The sequence below is a fragment of the Acanthisitta chloris genome, unplaced genomic scaffold, assembly GCF_000695815.1.
Source record: "Acanthisitta chloris isolate BGI_N310 unplaced genomic scaffold, ASM69581v1 scaffold7427, whole genome shotgun sequence".
Taxonomy (NCBI): domain Eukaryota; kingdom Metazoa; phylum Chordata; class Aves; order Passeriformes; family Acanthisittidae; genus Acanthisitta; species Acanthisitta chloris.
Genome location: NW_008683126.1, coordinates 1 through 16944, shown reverse-complemented (window position 1 = coordinate 16944; position 16944 = coordinate 1). Strand labels below are relative to the sequence as shown.

Below are 16944 nucleotides of genomic sequence, written 5' to 3'. Positions count from 1 at the left end.
TTCCCTTGCCAAGCTCAAAGCCTCATTTTTCTCCTTCAGAAAACAAAAAGACAGTTTCATGAATCCTTACAATTTACTCAAAAATATAGAGAACAAATAGGTTTTAAGAAAAAAACTTCTTAAATCCGTTTTTAAAACCCATTAAACATAAAGGATCATCCACTGATTGTATGCTCAGAACAGAAACATCATCTAACAATTACAAATATATTTGGTGAGGGGCATCCAGTTTGATTACTGCAGCAAGACAATGTTTACAGTGATCAATTTACTATATGCCAACAGAAAAATTAAGAAGTTATTCACCCAATATTTCCTCAAACCTTAGTGAAAAATCTAAAAATGTCTTTTAAAATAGCATACCATTACTACAATAAACATGCAAAAGTAAAATTAAAACGAAGATCGATCTCTCCCATAGAATCTAAGCTAGTTCATAATCCAATGTATACAATTGCTCAAAAGAATTTAAGGACTCTCAAAACACTGTTTTAATTAAAATAATTTCCTAAGAATATTTAGCCTTATTTTATTTTGAAGAGCAGTTATGGTATGTTTTTCTGCCAGCTAATAGTTTACCACAACTGCAAAACATCAGCTGGAAGCTAATTACATTGCACTGAAAAAATACTGAACCAGGGTTTCTAACTAGCGGAAAAGGATCTTTTCCTAACAAATACTGAACATAAAATACTTTTCTCCTATTCTTAGTAAGTAATTGTAAAAACAAATTGACAAGTGATAAAAACAAAGATTTTAGATTTAGAATAAATGTTAAGTCAATATTCTGGTGCAATTTGAAATACAGGAACTAAAATTTTCATCTTTGACAACTCCTATTACCTGGATATCCTCATTGTCTTAAATAACTTTTTTATTCCTCAACTATATTTTTTTTCTCAATCTTATCCTCTAGAGTTAGAGCTTTAAATTTAAACAATTTGGTCTTAGAACAATTATGAAATTATTGAAGAAGAAAGCAAGAGATTCTAAGCTTGAGCTCCCCCAGGAAAAATGTCTAAGGGAGAAATGATTTCATCCTCAGCCTACTATTAATAACTTCACAAACCTGTACAATGGCTGATCACTGACATACTAAGAATAAACTCATATTCAGAAAGAGAATATATCGAGCAGTAACTTCAGATCAAATGCCTGTGACTGATGTTTACTATTTTTCACTAAAAATTTCCATGTCATTACTTTTAAAAGAACACCACTGACTCTTCTGACTCTGCTCCTCACCTTAGCTATATGGAGGCAAACAAAACCAGTCCTAAGTCAAGTATTCCTAAAAAAAAAACCCAAACAAACAAAACAAAACAAAACCCCTCTTATTTATGTTAGCTCTCAAAACTGAGAGGGTTTTTTTTTTTAATTTGGCAACATGAAATTCCAGAAGAATTACACTTACTATTTATTTTTTTTTTTAGCTAAAATGCAACAGTTTTGTCAATGACTGATTGAGAGCTTTATTGCAACCTAATTAATCCAATTCTATGGTAATCAAATTTTCTTCCATTTATCTTCCACTAGAAATATACTATTAAAACAGAACACTTGGAATTTACACATCTTAGAAACACCACATTCTTCAAAACACAGAGCAACACCACTGACTGTGACTGCACAGGTAATCCCTTCAGTCCAGCTCAACTACTTCAGGAATGCAGTGACACAGTGGGTGACAGAAGTGTGCACTACCAGCTCTTTGGCAGCTTGCAGGTAAGCTGCAATGCACTGAAAAGCAGCTCAGGATAACAAGGTGTAAACAGTAAACCTGCTTACAACTTACTCTGACAACTAAGTAATCACCACGAGGTTTTGTTCATTTCAAAAGCAAACGCTTTTAAGCAAACTGCTTTTTTCTTCTGAAGGTTTGTAGCAGTGGTGAAACAAGTACTAAGAAGAAGCACCTACAGTTTTAATGGGTGACGGTCCTGTTAAACCACTTGAGTACCGTGATGTGGTACAAGGAGGTCTTTTCATTCAGCTACAATCTGCATTTTGAAGGGCAGATACGCACCAAGACAACAACAAAAAAAACCACAAAATAAACAACCCTCACACACCTCTTTTTGGAAGAAAGTTATTTAAAACTCAGCATCAACACCAGGGCAAGCTTGCTTGGCTAAAAAGGAACAAACAAGAGATTCAAAGCCTTAAAACTAACTCATCTGATTCACAACACACTTTAATTTGAACAGTCTCACAGCTTTGGGACTATTTGCTCCAAATCAAAAAGCAACTCAGTTGCACTGCTAGTTATTTCTTCAGTCTCCAGCTGAAGTAGTTCAGTCTCAGATTATACAAACAAAACACAGAGCTGTGAGCACCACTGAGCTCCACAGCACTCACATGGAGTCACAGTAAGAGGCACAGCCATCCCACCCCAGCCTGTGTGATGCTCTCAGAGGGAGCCTCAGATCGAGCCAGGAGTGTATCAAATTATCAAGACACATTATTGTTTGGTTAAGACTCTTACAACTAAGAATACACTTCCATAGGCAACTAAACTATCAAGTTTCAGCATGACTGATGAATACATGCATGTTTCCTCCTTCCTCTAAGTGCACAGGTACAGAACACCAAGAGCTGTTGTGACCTTTACATACAAAGTATACAATACTATACATGCAGTAAGAGAAGATTAGTTTAAGGCTACTGTTATCCCAGTGCACACATTGAAATATTAATTTCAGAGTCAAAAGTGTTGAAAAACTGAAGAAATAGGTGAGGTATAAAACATGACCAAAACATGAAATCAGAGACTAAAAGTGACACATGCAACAAGCAACTACTATAAAAAGAACTATTTAGCAGTGCAAAACCTTCATGCCCAAGAAAGGCTAGATGTTGAAAATAAATATGAACTGAAATAAAGTGCATATTTTTAACAGAGCATATCATGAATAACTGGAAAAAACACATTGAGATCACAATAAATGTCTGAAAGGTACACTTTCATTTCAGCAAATCACAAAATTTCACAGGATTTGTATTGCACATCCATCTTCCATTACATTATCTCAGCAAAGCCTTTCATTTCCAGAAGTATCAGCCCTAACTGCCAGCAAATTTAGATCTCTGACCAGGAAATACAAAAGTGCACTATCAGTTTTTCAATTCAATCATGGTTTTTTCTAGAATTTAAAAGGTCAAGATTCTCTTAAATGCTCATGAGAATCTGTGAGCAACCATTGTTCAAAAACAATAGCTTAAAATGAATTATAAAAGTCAGAATGACAGCAAAATTATTAGCTTTAAAGGCATTTTTAACTGATAACAGCTTAAAAAAATACCTAAACACTGAGCATGAATTTCAAACTAAAACAGATGGTCCAAACCCATCATGGTTTTCACTTAATCTATCTTAGGAACTTCAGTTACACTAAAGCAAAATCATGAAATGGCTAAAAACATTTATTAGACACTTTTCCCTTCATTGCTTAAGGCAGAACACTATCAGTCAAGTACACAGAGGCATTTAACTGCTGCTCTGATAGTTACGTAAGAACTGTAGCATCCTGTGCAACTTCTTACTTGTCCCACTCACATTTTCAGCAGCTTTGACTCTTTGCTATCATCTACAGCTGTGAAGACCTACAGAACCAATTATATTTTATGTGTTCACACAACTGTTTCCCAAGTCACAAACACAGCTGAATACACTGGCATCACAGCAGGATTTCAGTGAATTCAGATATGGCAATTACACTTTACAAAAACTACTTTGCCTTTAAGGTCTTTTCAAATGTATGCAGATGCTCACCATAATCAGGCACATCTATGTAACTCACTGTAGTACTCAGGAATTAATATGCTTTCAACTTCGGTAGATGAGTAAATTCTTTCCTACCACACAGGCAAAATGTCTCTAAATGGAAGCTTTCCCAGATGAAGGTATCCTGCATATCACCTAACTAATATTTATCACAATCACACTATGAAACTCTGATCCGCCAGAACACAAGGAGGAACATGCTGGGTGCAGGGGAAAGCAAGAATGGCAGTCCAATTCTACCACAACATCTGCTTTGAAAAATCTGACTTCTCACAGGATATACCACAAGAGCTCCATGCTTTTGTGGCCAAACTGAAAAATACAGCATCTCTAAACTCATCACGGTGTTATTCAAGCACATGATAAACCTGTATGATAAAAGTAACTTGGAAATTGTATTTGTTTATTATGGCTGTTATACAATTGGAACTGACCCCTCGAACAGGAACCACTTAAGTGTCAGAGAACTCTGTGATTTCAGCCTGAATGAGTAAGAGCATACTGGAATTCTGTACAGGATTAAGATCTCTGGCAAGACAGACTTCATGCACAAATAAAGTTGCTAACTCATCTGTCTTGCTGTCCATAAAGATTTAGATATATTCTCATGATGCTGTTGATTATTCAATAGATAATAGTTTTGCAGTGGTAGCAATTCTGTCCTAGTAATAAGTGATCAGGTATTTGTACAGCCGATGTATTTCAAGACCACTTTCAGAATTCTCAGAAGAAAGTTCCATGAAAGCTACATCAACAAGTCTGACTTTTACACAGGACAAGTGTTTTGAAATCTATTATGAAGATTTCAAGTCATAAAAGAAATTATTAATATAAACCAGAAATCTCCCCTGACGCCTGATTAATGGCAAAGACAGACACGTGATCATTCACAAACTGGAGTCTCGTGAAACAACCTAATGAAAACCTATTTCAGAAATTAAACTACCACCAAGAAAAAAATGCCCAGTGTTTTCCTGAAAGGGCTGCAGGACAGCAGGAGGATTCTTACTATTAGAACTAGTCCACAAACACCTGCAGTATGGACAAACCTTACCATAATACTGCAATCTTTTAGCTCTCCCTGCAGTATACAAGATGGGAGGACTTCTGCTCTGCCTTCTCCTCATGCTAGGCAGCTGGGAATACTGCATCACCTGCAGACAGGTCTCAGAAAGAACACAGGTAAATTAATCACCTGTTAATTTGAGAAATCCTCTAACTGGAGCAAAAGAAAAGAGTTCTACATCTTAAAGGGAAGATGACAACTATCAGAAATGCAGGTGATAGTAGGAGGTTTCAGAAGCCCAAAGTGTAGTCCTCCATAGTCCAATAAACCACAGATACAGTTCCTCTGTATATAAAACAATAGACACAGCGTGGGTAAAACCACCAAATCGCTTCAACTGAGGGATGAGGGAAAGAAACAGGTTTGACAAATGCTGAAAGAGCCTTGACTGAGCCCATGACAGCAACTATGTACTATGAAAACATCTACTCTCAACACCACCACTGATTCTCACGAAGTAGAACTCACATGAGTTTTGTGGCAGTTTTACTCACCTAAAGAAACATTTATAAACTGGTATAGGGCCAACACAGCATTTCCGAGTCTCTCACCTCAGCAAACTTGTTGCTTTGTAACGGGAGCACCGGCCAGCAGAGGGGGCACAAGTTAAGAAAATCTGTCCAGGCATGAGGTGATCTGAGCAACAACTAAACCCGAGGCAAACTCTGCTTGCACACTGTCTCAAAACAGGTTAATACTTCTAAAACTGTGTATACCTAAACCCCCTAAACGTACTAGTGTAAATCAGTCAACATATCAATGGCAATGATTTTTTTTTTTACAATAAGGATGGCTACCAAAAGAGATCTTTCCTCCATGAGGTGAAGGGATTACAAAACTTACATTCAGGTGTGTACAGCTGTCCTTCTCCATAAACTACAGCAAGGCAAATAAATTTCCCATGCTCTGAATAATTCTTTAGTTAACTGCATTACAAATACCTAACAGTTACTACAATGCCCAAGACATGCAATAGGCACAGTTTCATATATGGAACATGTATGGAGGATTGCAAGGTAGTTAAACATTTTTTTGCTTCGTCCCTTGGTGGCACCACAGACTAGCAGTAAACAAAATTATTTTTGCACACACAGTTAGGACATAGCTTCATGCCACCAAATCATTCTGTATTTCAGACAACTGGAGTTGCAGGTTTAAACAAAAAAATAAAGAAAATACAGCCAAAGGTTTTCAAAGCAGAACAACATTGTAACAGCAGACTTTTCCTAAGGCTGAGCCAGTGATCAAACTCCTCAGTACACCAGTGACACGACATAAGAATGCAGGGAGAATTCTTGAAACAGCTGTTAGGTCCATAACAGGCTACCTAAGATCCAATTAAGAAAAGGAAATTTAAGGTATTTAGGAAAATAGATGAGATGAAAAAAAAAAAGTAATTTGCTTCTTGGTGTTTTGGTCCTAAGCATTATTTTTTAAAATCTTATTTAAAAATAACCATTTATGGCTTCAATTAACTACTGAAGTTCCAAACATATGTCATTTTAAACTAGTCATGCACAGTCTGAAAGTAGTACAGCAAAAATCAAAGATCCAGTCAGATATCACTTCTATAATTAGAAATACTAGAGATAAAACAGCTATCTGAATTGCACAAGACATCAAACCCATTGTCAAAAAAGTCAAAAATATATTTAAGCATATCAGCTGCTTGCTTTGCTTGAGCTTGCAAGTTTCTGTTCTATAGGCAATGATTTCATTACATATCCATCTTGAAACAAGAAAATTCTTTGTGCTTAGTATCATCTTTATGGATGCTCATAACTCTAAACATTCTGGGTTTCCAAGTCTGGCACTGAATGTACTGCTTAAAGACCATTTAATTGCGCAACTTCAGTCATTCTGGAATTCTCTCAAAAAGTCTGTGCCAAGAACAAAACCAAAACTAACAGCAAGAAAACAAAAGAGGCAACCCAAAGCAGCCTGAAAAAGGAGATTCAATGCATGAACTGATCATTTTGGAATACAAAATCTCCATATTGAATAGTGCACGTGTGAAAACAGAAGGCATGTGTCAAGGAAGTGTTCTGAGATTCTCTTCATGCTGAACAAAAAAGCAATGATGAATACATGGTAGGATTTACTAAGGCATCAAACTTAAAACCTCAAGACACCTTGACATCTTCATGTGACTAAAATCACAGAGGTCCCAACATTATTAAGTCACAGAGCTTAAAAAATTACAGTTTAGTATATAGGCTTGTCCTGTATCTTTTATCTAAGAACAAATTTAATTGAGTTCTAGATACCGTATTATGTAAGTGAAAACTTCTTGATTAACTACTAAGTGCTCCAATTTAGATGAGGTCCTTGGTAAGTTTCAAAAACAATTCAGTCCTTCAACCTTTCACAATTATGTGACAGTCTCAAAAAAAAAAAAGGCAAAACAAACATAGGACAGATTTTATATAATGAATTTCAGCAAATAACTAAACAGTGAAAAACAGCACTGAAATGGAAAACAAAAAGCCACTAACACTTGAAACATTTAAGTACTGACGCGACCCCACAAACGGAAGCACTTCAGCTTCTTAAATTAATTGAACCACATAAGCAGCAGAAGTGACCGTGATCACAACTTGTACCTTATTTTTAAGGTAACAGAAACTCACTTAAAAGTTAGATTCATAAATTAACTGCTACTGGAATCATCTGAAATCAGATAAATCAACCAACAAATCCTGGCAGTTTTCAAAGTTATTTGAGTGAATATAGTCAATGCAAGCTGCTAAAAATAGGTTATAGTTGAGCTTTTATAAACTCTGTTTTAAAAGATAACCATCCATACCAAACATAACTTTGAAGTCAGACCTAAAGACTGGGGGTTAAGATGATTCTGGTCATATTTCCTAAAAGTATTTCTGGATGTTATATTCCAAAAATAACTGACCTTGTCAAGCTCTGGACCAAGTCCCTAATTACAGCAGCCTTTCTGCTTCACAGCAGTGACTACATAGTTGGTCCTGGCTCAGTCAGTGCAATCCACAGGGCTAAGCCAGGCTCTGCTCTCCATATACACTTGCCAGCACACTGAGAAGGGAAAACAAAACCACCCAAAAACCCAGCCAAACAAAAAACATACCACCAAGGGAAAAAGACAGTTGTATAGAAAAATCTCCCCACCTTCTGGGGGATTAATAACCCAGAGTACTGACAAGCTGACTGAAAATAACTTACTGACCTAAGAACACAGGGCTATTCTTCTGAATAAGTTCCCCAAGACTCCCCTACAATTCCCCCCTGGCATTTATCACCACTACAGCAGGAGCAACTTAGCTGTTTTAAAACAGATTCTGAACCACTACAGTTAACAGTCCAGCTTATTAATCATCACTGATCAACCACTGATTTTACCACATGAAGTCACACTCACAACTTGAAGCACATGGCACAACTATGGACACATGACAAGCTGTAAGTTCTGGAGCAGAGCAGGCACCTAGGCTGAATATGCCTTGCATATAGATGCATACAACCAAGCTGGCATTCTGGGGTTCAAAGCTGGGGGCATAAATGTTGGAAGAGACAGATTTTTCCACTTGTGTTCTGTACACTGAGTATCAAAAAAGAATGGATTCAGTTTAGGGCACTGACAATGACAACTGTTCTGAATTTGTTCAATGTAGTTTGACAAAATGCACTGTGTATTCAGATAATTTATCCTAAAACATTACTACTGGATCAAAGATTAACACCTTGCTCTCCACAAACTTTAGCAGTTACAAGTAGATAGAAAAAAAACCCCAACCTATAAAACAAGGGAAATGGGAGTGGCTACATTGAGCAGACACCAAATGTGATGTTTCAGATAAGTTTCCTCACCAAGTCAACAAGACAGACATTATTTTCAATATGTATCTCCCTGAATCACTGTCAAAATTCCATACTAGAGACCTCATCTGCACTCCAGTCCCTGCTAGATCAGACTTTTAAAAGACCTCTGAAGTTAAAGCAGTGTCTAATGTAAACATACATTAGACATAATCAACATTTATTTATCTGCTATTTTAGTTATCTACCACTGCAGTACTGCAAGATCCACACTTACCACCCATATTTGAATAACTTGAGTAGGATCAGATTTTGATGAATCCTCTTGTGCTCTCATACAACCAGAAGACTTATCTATTCAGTGCCCACTCATAGTCAGTCAAGGTTCCTGACTAAGGTTAATACCTTATCTTGCAGCCAGCAACTTCTTACCCAACTATTTCAATTTAACCGTAAGTACTAACCTACTTTCCCCACTGAAAAACTCAGGCTTAAATCTATAGTGGACTGTAGATTTATATAAGCTAGTTCAAATCAATTAACTGAGGCAGAGACACTGTTTCTAGAATGACAACAACAGGTGCTTAGACAAGATACTTGATTTCTCATTAATGTATGACTGAAATTGCCTATACAATGTTTTTTAACAACCTAGTCCACTGAGCTCAACTTTATGGTACCAGAGTGGTTAAATACATCCCTTTCATCTTTTTTTTAATAAAACACATAGGCAATAATGAAGAACCTGAAATCCTGTTTGCTGTCAACATTCAGAATTACAATAGTAAAAATATGCTGATATATAGAAAATACTTTACATCACAGAAATATACTACAGGACCAAAAATCTTACAGCTCACAGGCTAGCTCACCTTAAGCTGTCAACATTCAGAATTACAATAGTAAAAATATGCTGATATATAGAAAATACTTTACATCACAGAAATATACTACAGGACCAAAAATCTTACAGCTCACAGGCTAGCTCACCTTAAAAAAAAAATCAAGTATCTTTTAATACATTTGAAAGGTTATAAATACACATATAACCATTATCTCCTATCTGCAGCATGCGTTCTTCCTTAAAGGAGACTGATTTACACTTTGGAGAATTAGAATTAGCACCACAATTATGCAATGAACACCAGACATTTGATAAAAAATTCTTTATCAGCTAGACACAATGCTCAAAAACTATAGGAAATTCCAATCTGTTACATAAACAGGTGAAAACAGCTTGAAAAAAGGGCCAGACAATAAACAGTAAGACATTGTTTAAGTGGAAGATGCAGATATGGGAATATTCCATGAAGAGACTCACTATGCAGTTAAAGGTACAGAATGCAGTACAAGAAGAAAAGGAACAGCAAGAAAGCTCTCAAGCAACACCATCATAGTTTCAACTGAGCCTCAGCTGAACTAAAATTCAGACACATTCACAAGTAACAGTTCTTCCCTTCAAGATTCAGAGATATAGACTGCCTACAACAGAAAACCACGAGCAAAAGTAACTATTTAGTAAGAAAAGTGAAAACAACGTTTAAAAAATTAAACAGAACAGAGACACTGCAGAAAAAATAGAAATACCTGTGTTTCACAAGATAACCAAACTCTTGGATAGTGCTGCCTCCCTGACAACTAACTGGTTGTGATGATGTGCAAATACATTTGAAAAAGACAGTACTACTTCACCTATGGAAACACATCTTTAAGTACCCAAATAATGAAGTCAGGGTATTCAAGGAGTCAATAACAACCTGAGACTAACTGTTACAGAAAGTCAAGCTGAAAGATAAAATTTTAGTACTCCTAACTGTCCTCATACTTCCTCTGATGACTTTTTAGCAAATCCAAGAATATCAGCCAGACATCTGTATCATCTGCTCATCTGATACCCTAAAAATCAAAGCCACAACCAACATGTTCCAGCACTGCCTCTTCCAAATCAAACTTGTTTAAATACTGAGCACTTAGCGATTCAAAGTGGTCAAAGCACATTCAGAACATGATAAAGTAGCTCACTCCTTTCCAATAATGAAATAGATTTATGAGATCTTTTTCATTGCTAAAAATAAAGCACTTTGTGTAAGCTTAAGCTCTTTAAAAATATAACAGATTAGAACTAAACAAGCGATTTTAAGAACACTTATTGAGAATTTGAGTGAACTTTGTTGCTCTGGGAAGGCTGAAAGGCACACAGCTCCACCTTGCAATGTGAAAACAACAATTCAGCAGTGCCTGACACAGCTCTCAATAAAGGGTATTATAAAACAGAACAAACTAAAAGTGACAAAGATTCCAAGAGCAGACAAGATGGCAAATTTAAAGGTTGCAGCCTAAAAGGTATACATTCGAACCAAAATGTTTCATTTCATCATGCAGCGGACTGACTTTCACCAGCACTTCACATACAGATTTTTTACATTAGCTGGCATATATGTTTGTGTTAAAACCATTTCCACTCCACAGAAAACAGACTATGAGAAATCTTTTCTTATACATATTTCTGCCATTACCATGCTTAAGCTTGCCATGTTGTTTACTACTGCCTGAAATTCCCCCACTTAGTTTTGTTGGAGAAGGGGAGAAAAAACAAAAAAAGAGGTAAGAGGAAAGCTACTCTAGAACTGCAAACCTCTGCCTCTACCAACACGAGAAGTTAACTACATGTGCAACTGTGCCAGCATGACAAAGCAGGAAATGCTAACCTAAACTTGGGTTCCAAATTTGGAGGCACACTCAACACAGGCCATCTCAGAGCAGTGTTTATGATCCTGGAATGCCAAGACAGAAGCCATGCTCAAAGGATTTTGACTTTTGAAAGTAAGGAAATCCAGTAACAATCCTCAACTCTATTGGGAAAATAAAACTGCTCAACAATTTAAAGGACAAAGCAGGAAATGCTAACCTAAACTTGGGTTCCAAATTTGGAGGCACACTCAACACAGGCCATCTCAGAGCAGTGTTTATGATCCTGGAATGCCAAGACAGAAGCCATGCTCAAAGGATTTTGACTTTTGAAAGTAAGGAAATCCAGTAACAATCCTCAACTCTATTGGGAAAATAAAACTGCTCAACAATTTAAAGAAAGCACATCACTGCAAGGAAATCCAGTAACAATCCTCAACTCTATTGGGAAAATAAAACTGCTCAACAATTTAAAGAAAGCAAAACACATCACTGCAAAAGTATAATGTACTCCATGTTAGGGGACAGTATTTCCTATGTGTAATTGTTGTGGGTTTTTTAAGCGTGGCAGATAAGCACATAAGCAAGGAGTCAGCCTACAACATGTGACTTATAACCAAAGCTGTCTTGTGCCTACTAGCATGATTAGACTTGATCTCCTAGGTATGCTATTTACCTGTATTTGGAATTCTATAGCATTTAAGCTATTATGGCAAAGCATGGTGATCTCTACAGACCAACACTAAGTTTTAATAAGTGAACACATCAGCAATGCTGCTACTGTAGATATAAATGGGTCTAAGCCTATTCAGGGAGCATATAGTAGCAGTTACCCTAAGATTGTATTGTTTGATGGTCATACATGGCAAAAATAAACACCTGGGAAAAGCCTATGGTGTTTAAAAACAATGCCATTATATGCAGGACACCTTCCAACGTCCAGGTCACAGAGAGGTCTTTCCAGCCCTTAGCATATTTTTAAATTCCCAAAATACTCTTAGCAGTTCAGTTCCACTTGGATTTTGGTTTGTCTCAAGACTTCTTAGTTATGCTTTTGTTTGTATGTGAAATGCACTGTAGAAAAAGAGGCTTTCACCAAGACCGCAAACTGCCTGATAAGTCATCCGGACAGGGCTTCTGGTATTGGCCTAAATTCAGACAGCACCTTTCCCATCACTGTGAATGAAAAACATCTATCCTAAGTCCACTTGTACTACAGAATTATTACAGTCAACTTTTCTGGTTTTTGTTATACCAAATTTAAAAGTCAAACTTATCTCTAAGCCAATTTTACTGTTTCAGTAATTATGATGATGCTGGAGAGTATGTGCAAGATACCCTAGTATGATAAAAAGCTCATAAAAACTTGGTCATTGAAAAGCAGTCTTTCTAGCTGCAATATTAAAACAAAATAATTTGGAAAAATACCCTGATTTATCAACTCAACCACTTCAAAATCCACTCAGATAAGTATATTTTCTCCTGCTATACCCTATTCTGCACAATACTGCTGAAAAAAGAGTAAGAGACCTTCATTGCACAAATAACATCAGGCAAGGTGAAACACACAGGGTACCAGCGAATCAGAGCTTTAGCCATTTCAAACACCCCTCGGATTCTAGTTTCAGTAGTGCTGTGCTGGTCCTCTGCATGTGAGCATCAAAACTTCACTGATACATATTTTACCTACCTTAGATTCAGAGCTTAGTCTTAGAAACGTCACTACAAATAACTGAAGTACATTGATGGTTCATTTCTACCATTTGTTTCCAATTTTACTGTATTATAACAGCAGCTATATTTTCCATGTTTTGTGTTTCCACAGAAACACATCTATCAGTGTTTAACCCTTATATCAACCATAACAAGCTGCACATTTGCTTCACTCTAAACTACTTAGTTAAATTGTGACTACATATGTACTCCTGAACAAGACATAGCTATAAGACTTAGGAGTGCATTCCAAGAGAACAAAAAGGCTTGGTATTTCAGACTACCTGAAAATAAGAGAAGTCAACTGTGCTAAGTGCAAACTGGGCTACTGAAGCACAACATTTTGCACGACATGACAGTAAACTCTTACTGAACTTTGTGTGTTTAAACTGCTTTCTTCCTGAAGACATCCAAATCCCCTATTTTTCCTAAGCTCTCCATGAAAATGCAGAAGGTGAAAAGGACTGCTATTTTTAGCCAACACTAAAAGCTGACATCCTATTTGAAGGTTCATTCTTCTGCTATCATAATCATCACAAAGCATACTATGGGGGGAAAAAACTATTATTGGACTCAAGCAGTATAATACTGAATTTATCAATCTGAAAGTGCTGCAAAAATTAAAGGAACAGTTACAAGAAAAATGTGTACTTTTTTCTCAAGCCTTTTTTTCTTGACAAAAGCCTTCAGGAAAACTTGGCTGTAAAAGCATTTATAAAACCACATCATTGCATTAATACTAGATATAGCTTCTGAAAAGCTCTTCCAGGTTCTTGACAACCTAAATGTATTGACAGTGTTCCTTTAAGGTCTGAATGTGAGATACTGTGATCAGCTCATCACTTGGTAACTCAATCTTTATGAGTAACTGGGTCAGTACTTATTAACTTAAAAAGTAGTATGATAAACACTCATATTAAAAATCCAAACATTAAAGTTGCAAGAAAATATGAAGCAGAAGATTTTTCCTCAATTCCAGAATGACCATTCAGCCATCACTCTCGTGCAGGAGGTCAGCTGTTGGAGAACTCTGGGGGACTTTGAAAGAAATCAAGTACCGTCACATTGCAATTTAGACAAACAGTTCACACTCAGCACAGGGACAAGATATCACACTCTTGGATGGCATAACCAGACAATCCCATCACGCTTGTATCATGTCTTGTCATTTGCACATGTAAGAAAAGTCTGGTTTACAATTCCATGTGAAACAAGTAGATCTTAGCAAGTATCTTTGAAGCTTGTCAATACACCAAAATACAAGCACGATAGTCAAAAGATCTGAAGGCAGAGAAATTTCTCACAAAAAATCTTAATAAAAACTTGGGTTTATTACATCACATAGCCACACCTAAGATCACCTAAACGTTGCTATTTTGTAAAATTATCTTCTCCTCCCACTCTAAGATAATCACTCTTCAAACATCTAACCTGCTATATTTTAGTTAGCTACTACTTTATGGTCTTAGTATTTGCAGCTGCTTTAAAAAAATGAATTGGCAACTTTATGTTCCCAGTGAAAACTATTTCAAATGCAATTGAACATTCTGATCACTTACTTTCCTCAATTTCTAAGTTTCTCATAGCACGTATTGGTAAATACCCATTTATCTGGAGCAAATTTTAGGTAGTAGACATGAACAGGAAGATGACAGCATAACACACTGTTACCCTGCAAAGGCCACTGTGAAGGTGGGGAAAGTTAACTGCCCTGATCTCATCCTGCAAATGCTGAAGGTCCAGTTAAGTGCTCCAGAATTTGATCTGATTTACATTATAAAACACTACTTTGATTAGAAGAATCAAAATGGGAACCTGTGACTTCAGCAGCAGATGACCCAGCACCTGCAATATATTCATCTATTTTTGCAGACACTAAGAAGAGTTAGAATTTCTATTTAATCACCTGACTGCACATGTGAACACCTCTTCATCAGCCAGCTCCACATGTGGAACAGAGCAAAAACCACACAAGCAAGGGGAGGTTCAAGCCCAGATAACCAAAACAGATCAGACAAAAAAAGTCATTGCTCCACAGACAAGAGTAGCTATTGCCATAATGAACATTACTCGTGAGTCAAAACAGTCATGACAACTGCCCACTTGATTGAGTAGTTGAGCACAGATGATTCACTTAGAGCAGATTATTTGACATGGGTTTAATTAAAATAATTATCAGTAGCAATGGAAAAGAGTAAGTATTTTGTGTGTGCGCCCACAGCGGTTAAGTGTTCAAAAAACATCGGTATAGCTCGTGTAACTAAACAAAAACATCAGAAAACGGGGAAGATTATACACAGATGTGAGGACGGCAGATGGTAATAGACAAAAAAATAACCATGTGTGGAACTAGCATTTTTTTGAAAAAAGTTTCATCACTAAACTGGCATCTTAAAAATGTTTATGCTTGCGTGATCATCTACTAGCAAAGCCATACAATGCAGCATGACAGAAATTTCCTTCCCAAACAAACATGGCATGTTATCACATAGACTCCGCTTGGACTGGAAAGGGGAGGGGGAGAAAGCAGACTTATTTTTACAACCACATTCCCATGTTAAATACCAAGAGCAGCGACTAATCCTCAGATAGTGGAGGATGCATGACATGAGAAGAACAACCAAAAAGGGTAGATTCAAGATAGTATGTCCCATGTGAAACATACGATACACTTGGCCCAATACTAATAAGGCCTTTTAAGTGAAACAAATCCAGGGTTCAATCCAGTGCCAGAGAGAACTTAGTATGCTTCCCAAAGCACATGTTTAACCTACAGTTTCCATCTTTTAGCAGCTCATATTAATAAGCGAAAGAATGCCGGCACACACCAAGGAGGTGGAAACCTGCTTTAAAGGGATAGTTGCAATAGAGAGATGAGAAAAAGCACAGCTTTGCAAGGCTCTGATACAATAGGCAGGTTTACAAAAATACAGGTATACAGAGAAATGTTGTGGTAAGCTCCCTGGAAACAAAGGGTTTTGAAAAAGTTGTACTCCTTTCAGTACTTTTGGACACGCAGTGTCATTAGAAAAACTGTACCACATTGATTATACAGCACTGTATCGAGAAAGCAAAGTTTTCATATCTGTATCAGGCTCACCAGCTAAGGTAGACTTGATACCAAAAAGAAGAAAAAGTCAAACTGAGGTCAACTTGGATGCTACATCATAGCTTAAAAGCTGAAGTGAAAAAAGAAAGGTAAGTTGGGTACCAGACTATAGTCACCGCCTGTATTTCTTCAAGCTATCTCAGCTCTGCTTACTTTTGAAGAAGCCCTCCTATTGAGTATTTCATGATGATACTGCTTGGGACAACTAGCTAATTGTTGTCTCGGGGAGGTTTGTGTTTTAAGATTTTTCCACCTATTAACAGTCAACCTACCTGCCCATAGTTGTCTATGCCAGTTACTAATCTATTTAAGTTTAATAAATCAAAAGCTGTCCTTAGGGACTGGCCAAGAGTCGTAAGTCCTTCAGCTTGAAGGTTTTTCAGTTCATTCATAAACGTTGCATGGTTTTCTTTCCAGCCAGCCTGCAAAGAGAAACGTGAGAAGACTTATTCTGCAGGTATGAGCTCTGCTTTCCTGTTAGGCTGCAAAGTGCCTTCCTGGCTGCATGCAGCTCACTACAAATGCAAACAAAACACATTGCTCTCATTCCCTTTTTTTTTCTAAAAAAAAAAAAAAAAAAAAAAAAACCTGGAAAGATGCACTTCTCTTAACCTTAGAGTTCAGCCATCTATCAAACGACCGTTTTCGGTCTGTTTCACAGATTTCTCCGAAGTCACGGGAGACCAAACCTCAGAGCCGTTTTCACCACCCTCCAAGAGCCCTCTCCAGATGGAAACCCACTGCACGGCGAGGCGACCTCCAACAGGTTCCGCGTCCTGTGTCACGCGGACCCAC

The 16944-nt window shown here is 37.0% G+C and overlaps 1 protein-coding gene across 1 annotated transcript in view; it reads right to left on the bottom strand.

The window, feature by feature from the left end:
* The window catches only part of INTS6 (integrator complex subunit 6), a 40165-nt gene extending 23588 nt beyond the window's left edge, over nt 1–16577 (bottom strand). The window contains exon 1 of the mRNA XM_009078791.1: nt 16422–16577. Coding sequence (XP_009077039.1) covers nt 16422–16541 — 120 coding nt within the window. The 5' untranslated portion in view covers nt 16542–16577. The remainder of the gene's footprint in view (nt 1–16421) is intronic.
* Nucleotides 16578–16944: the final 367 nt, after the last annotated feature.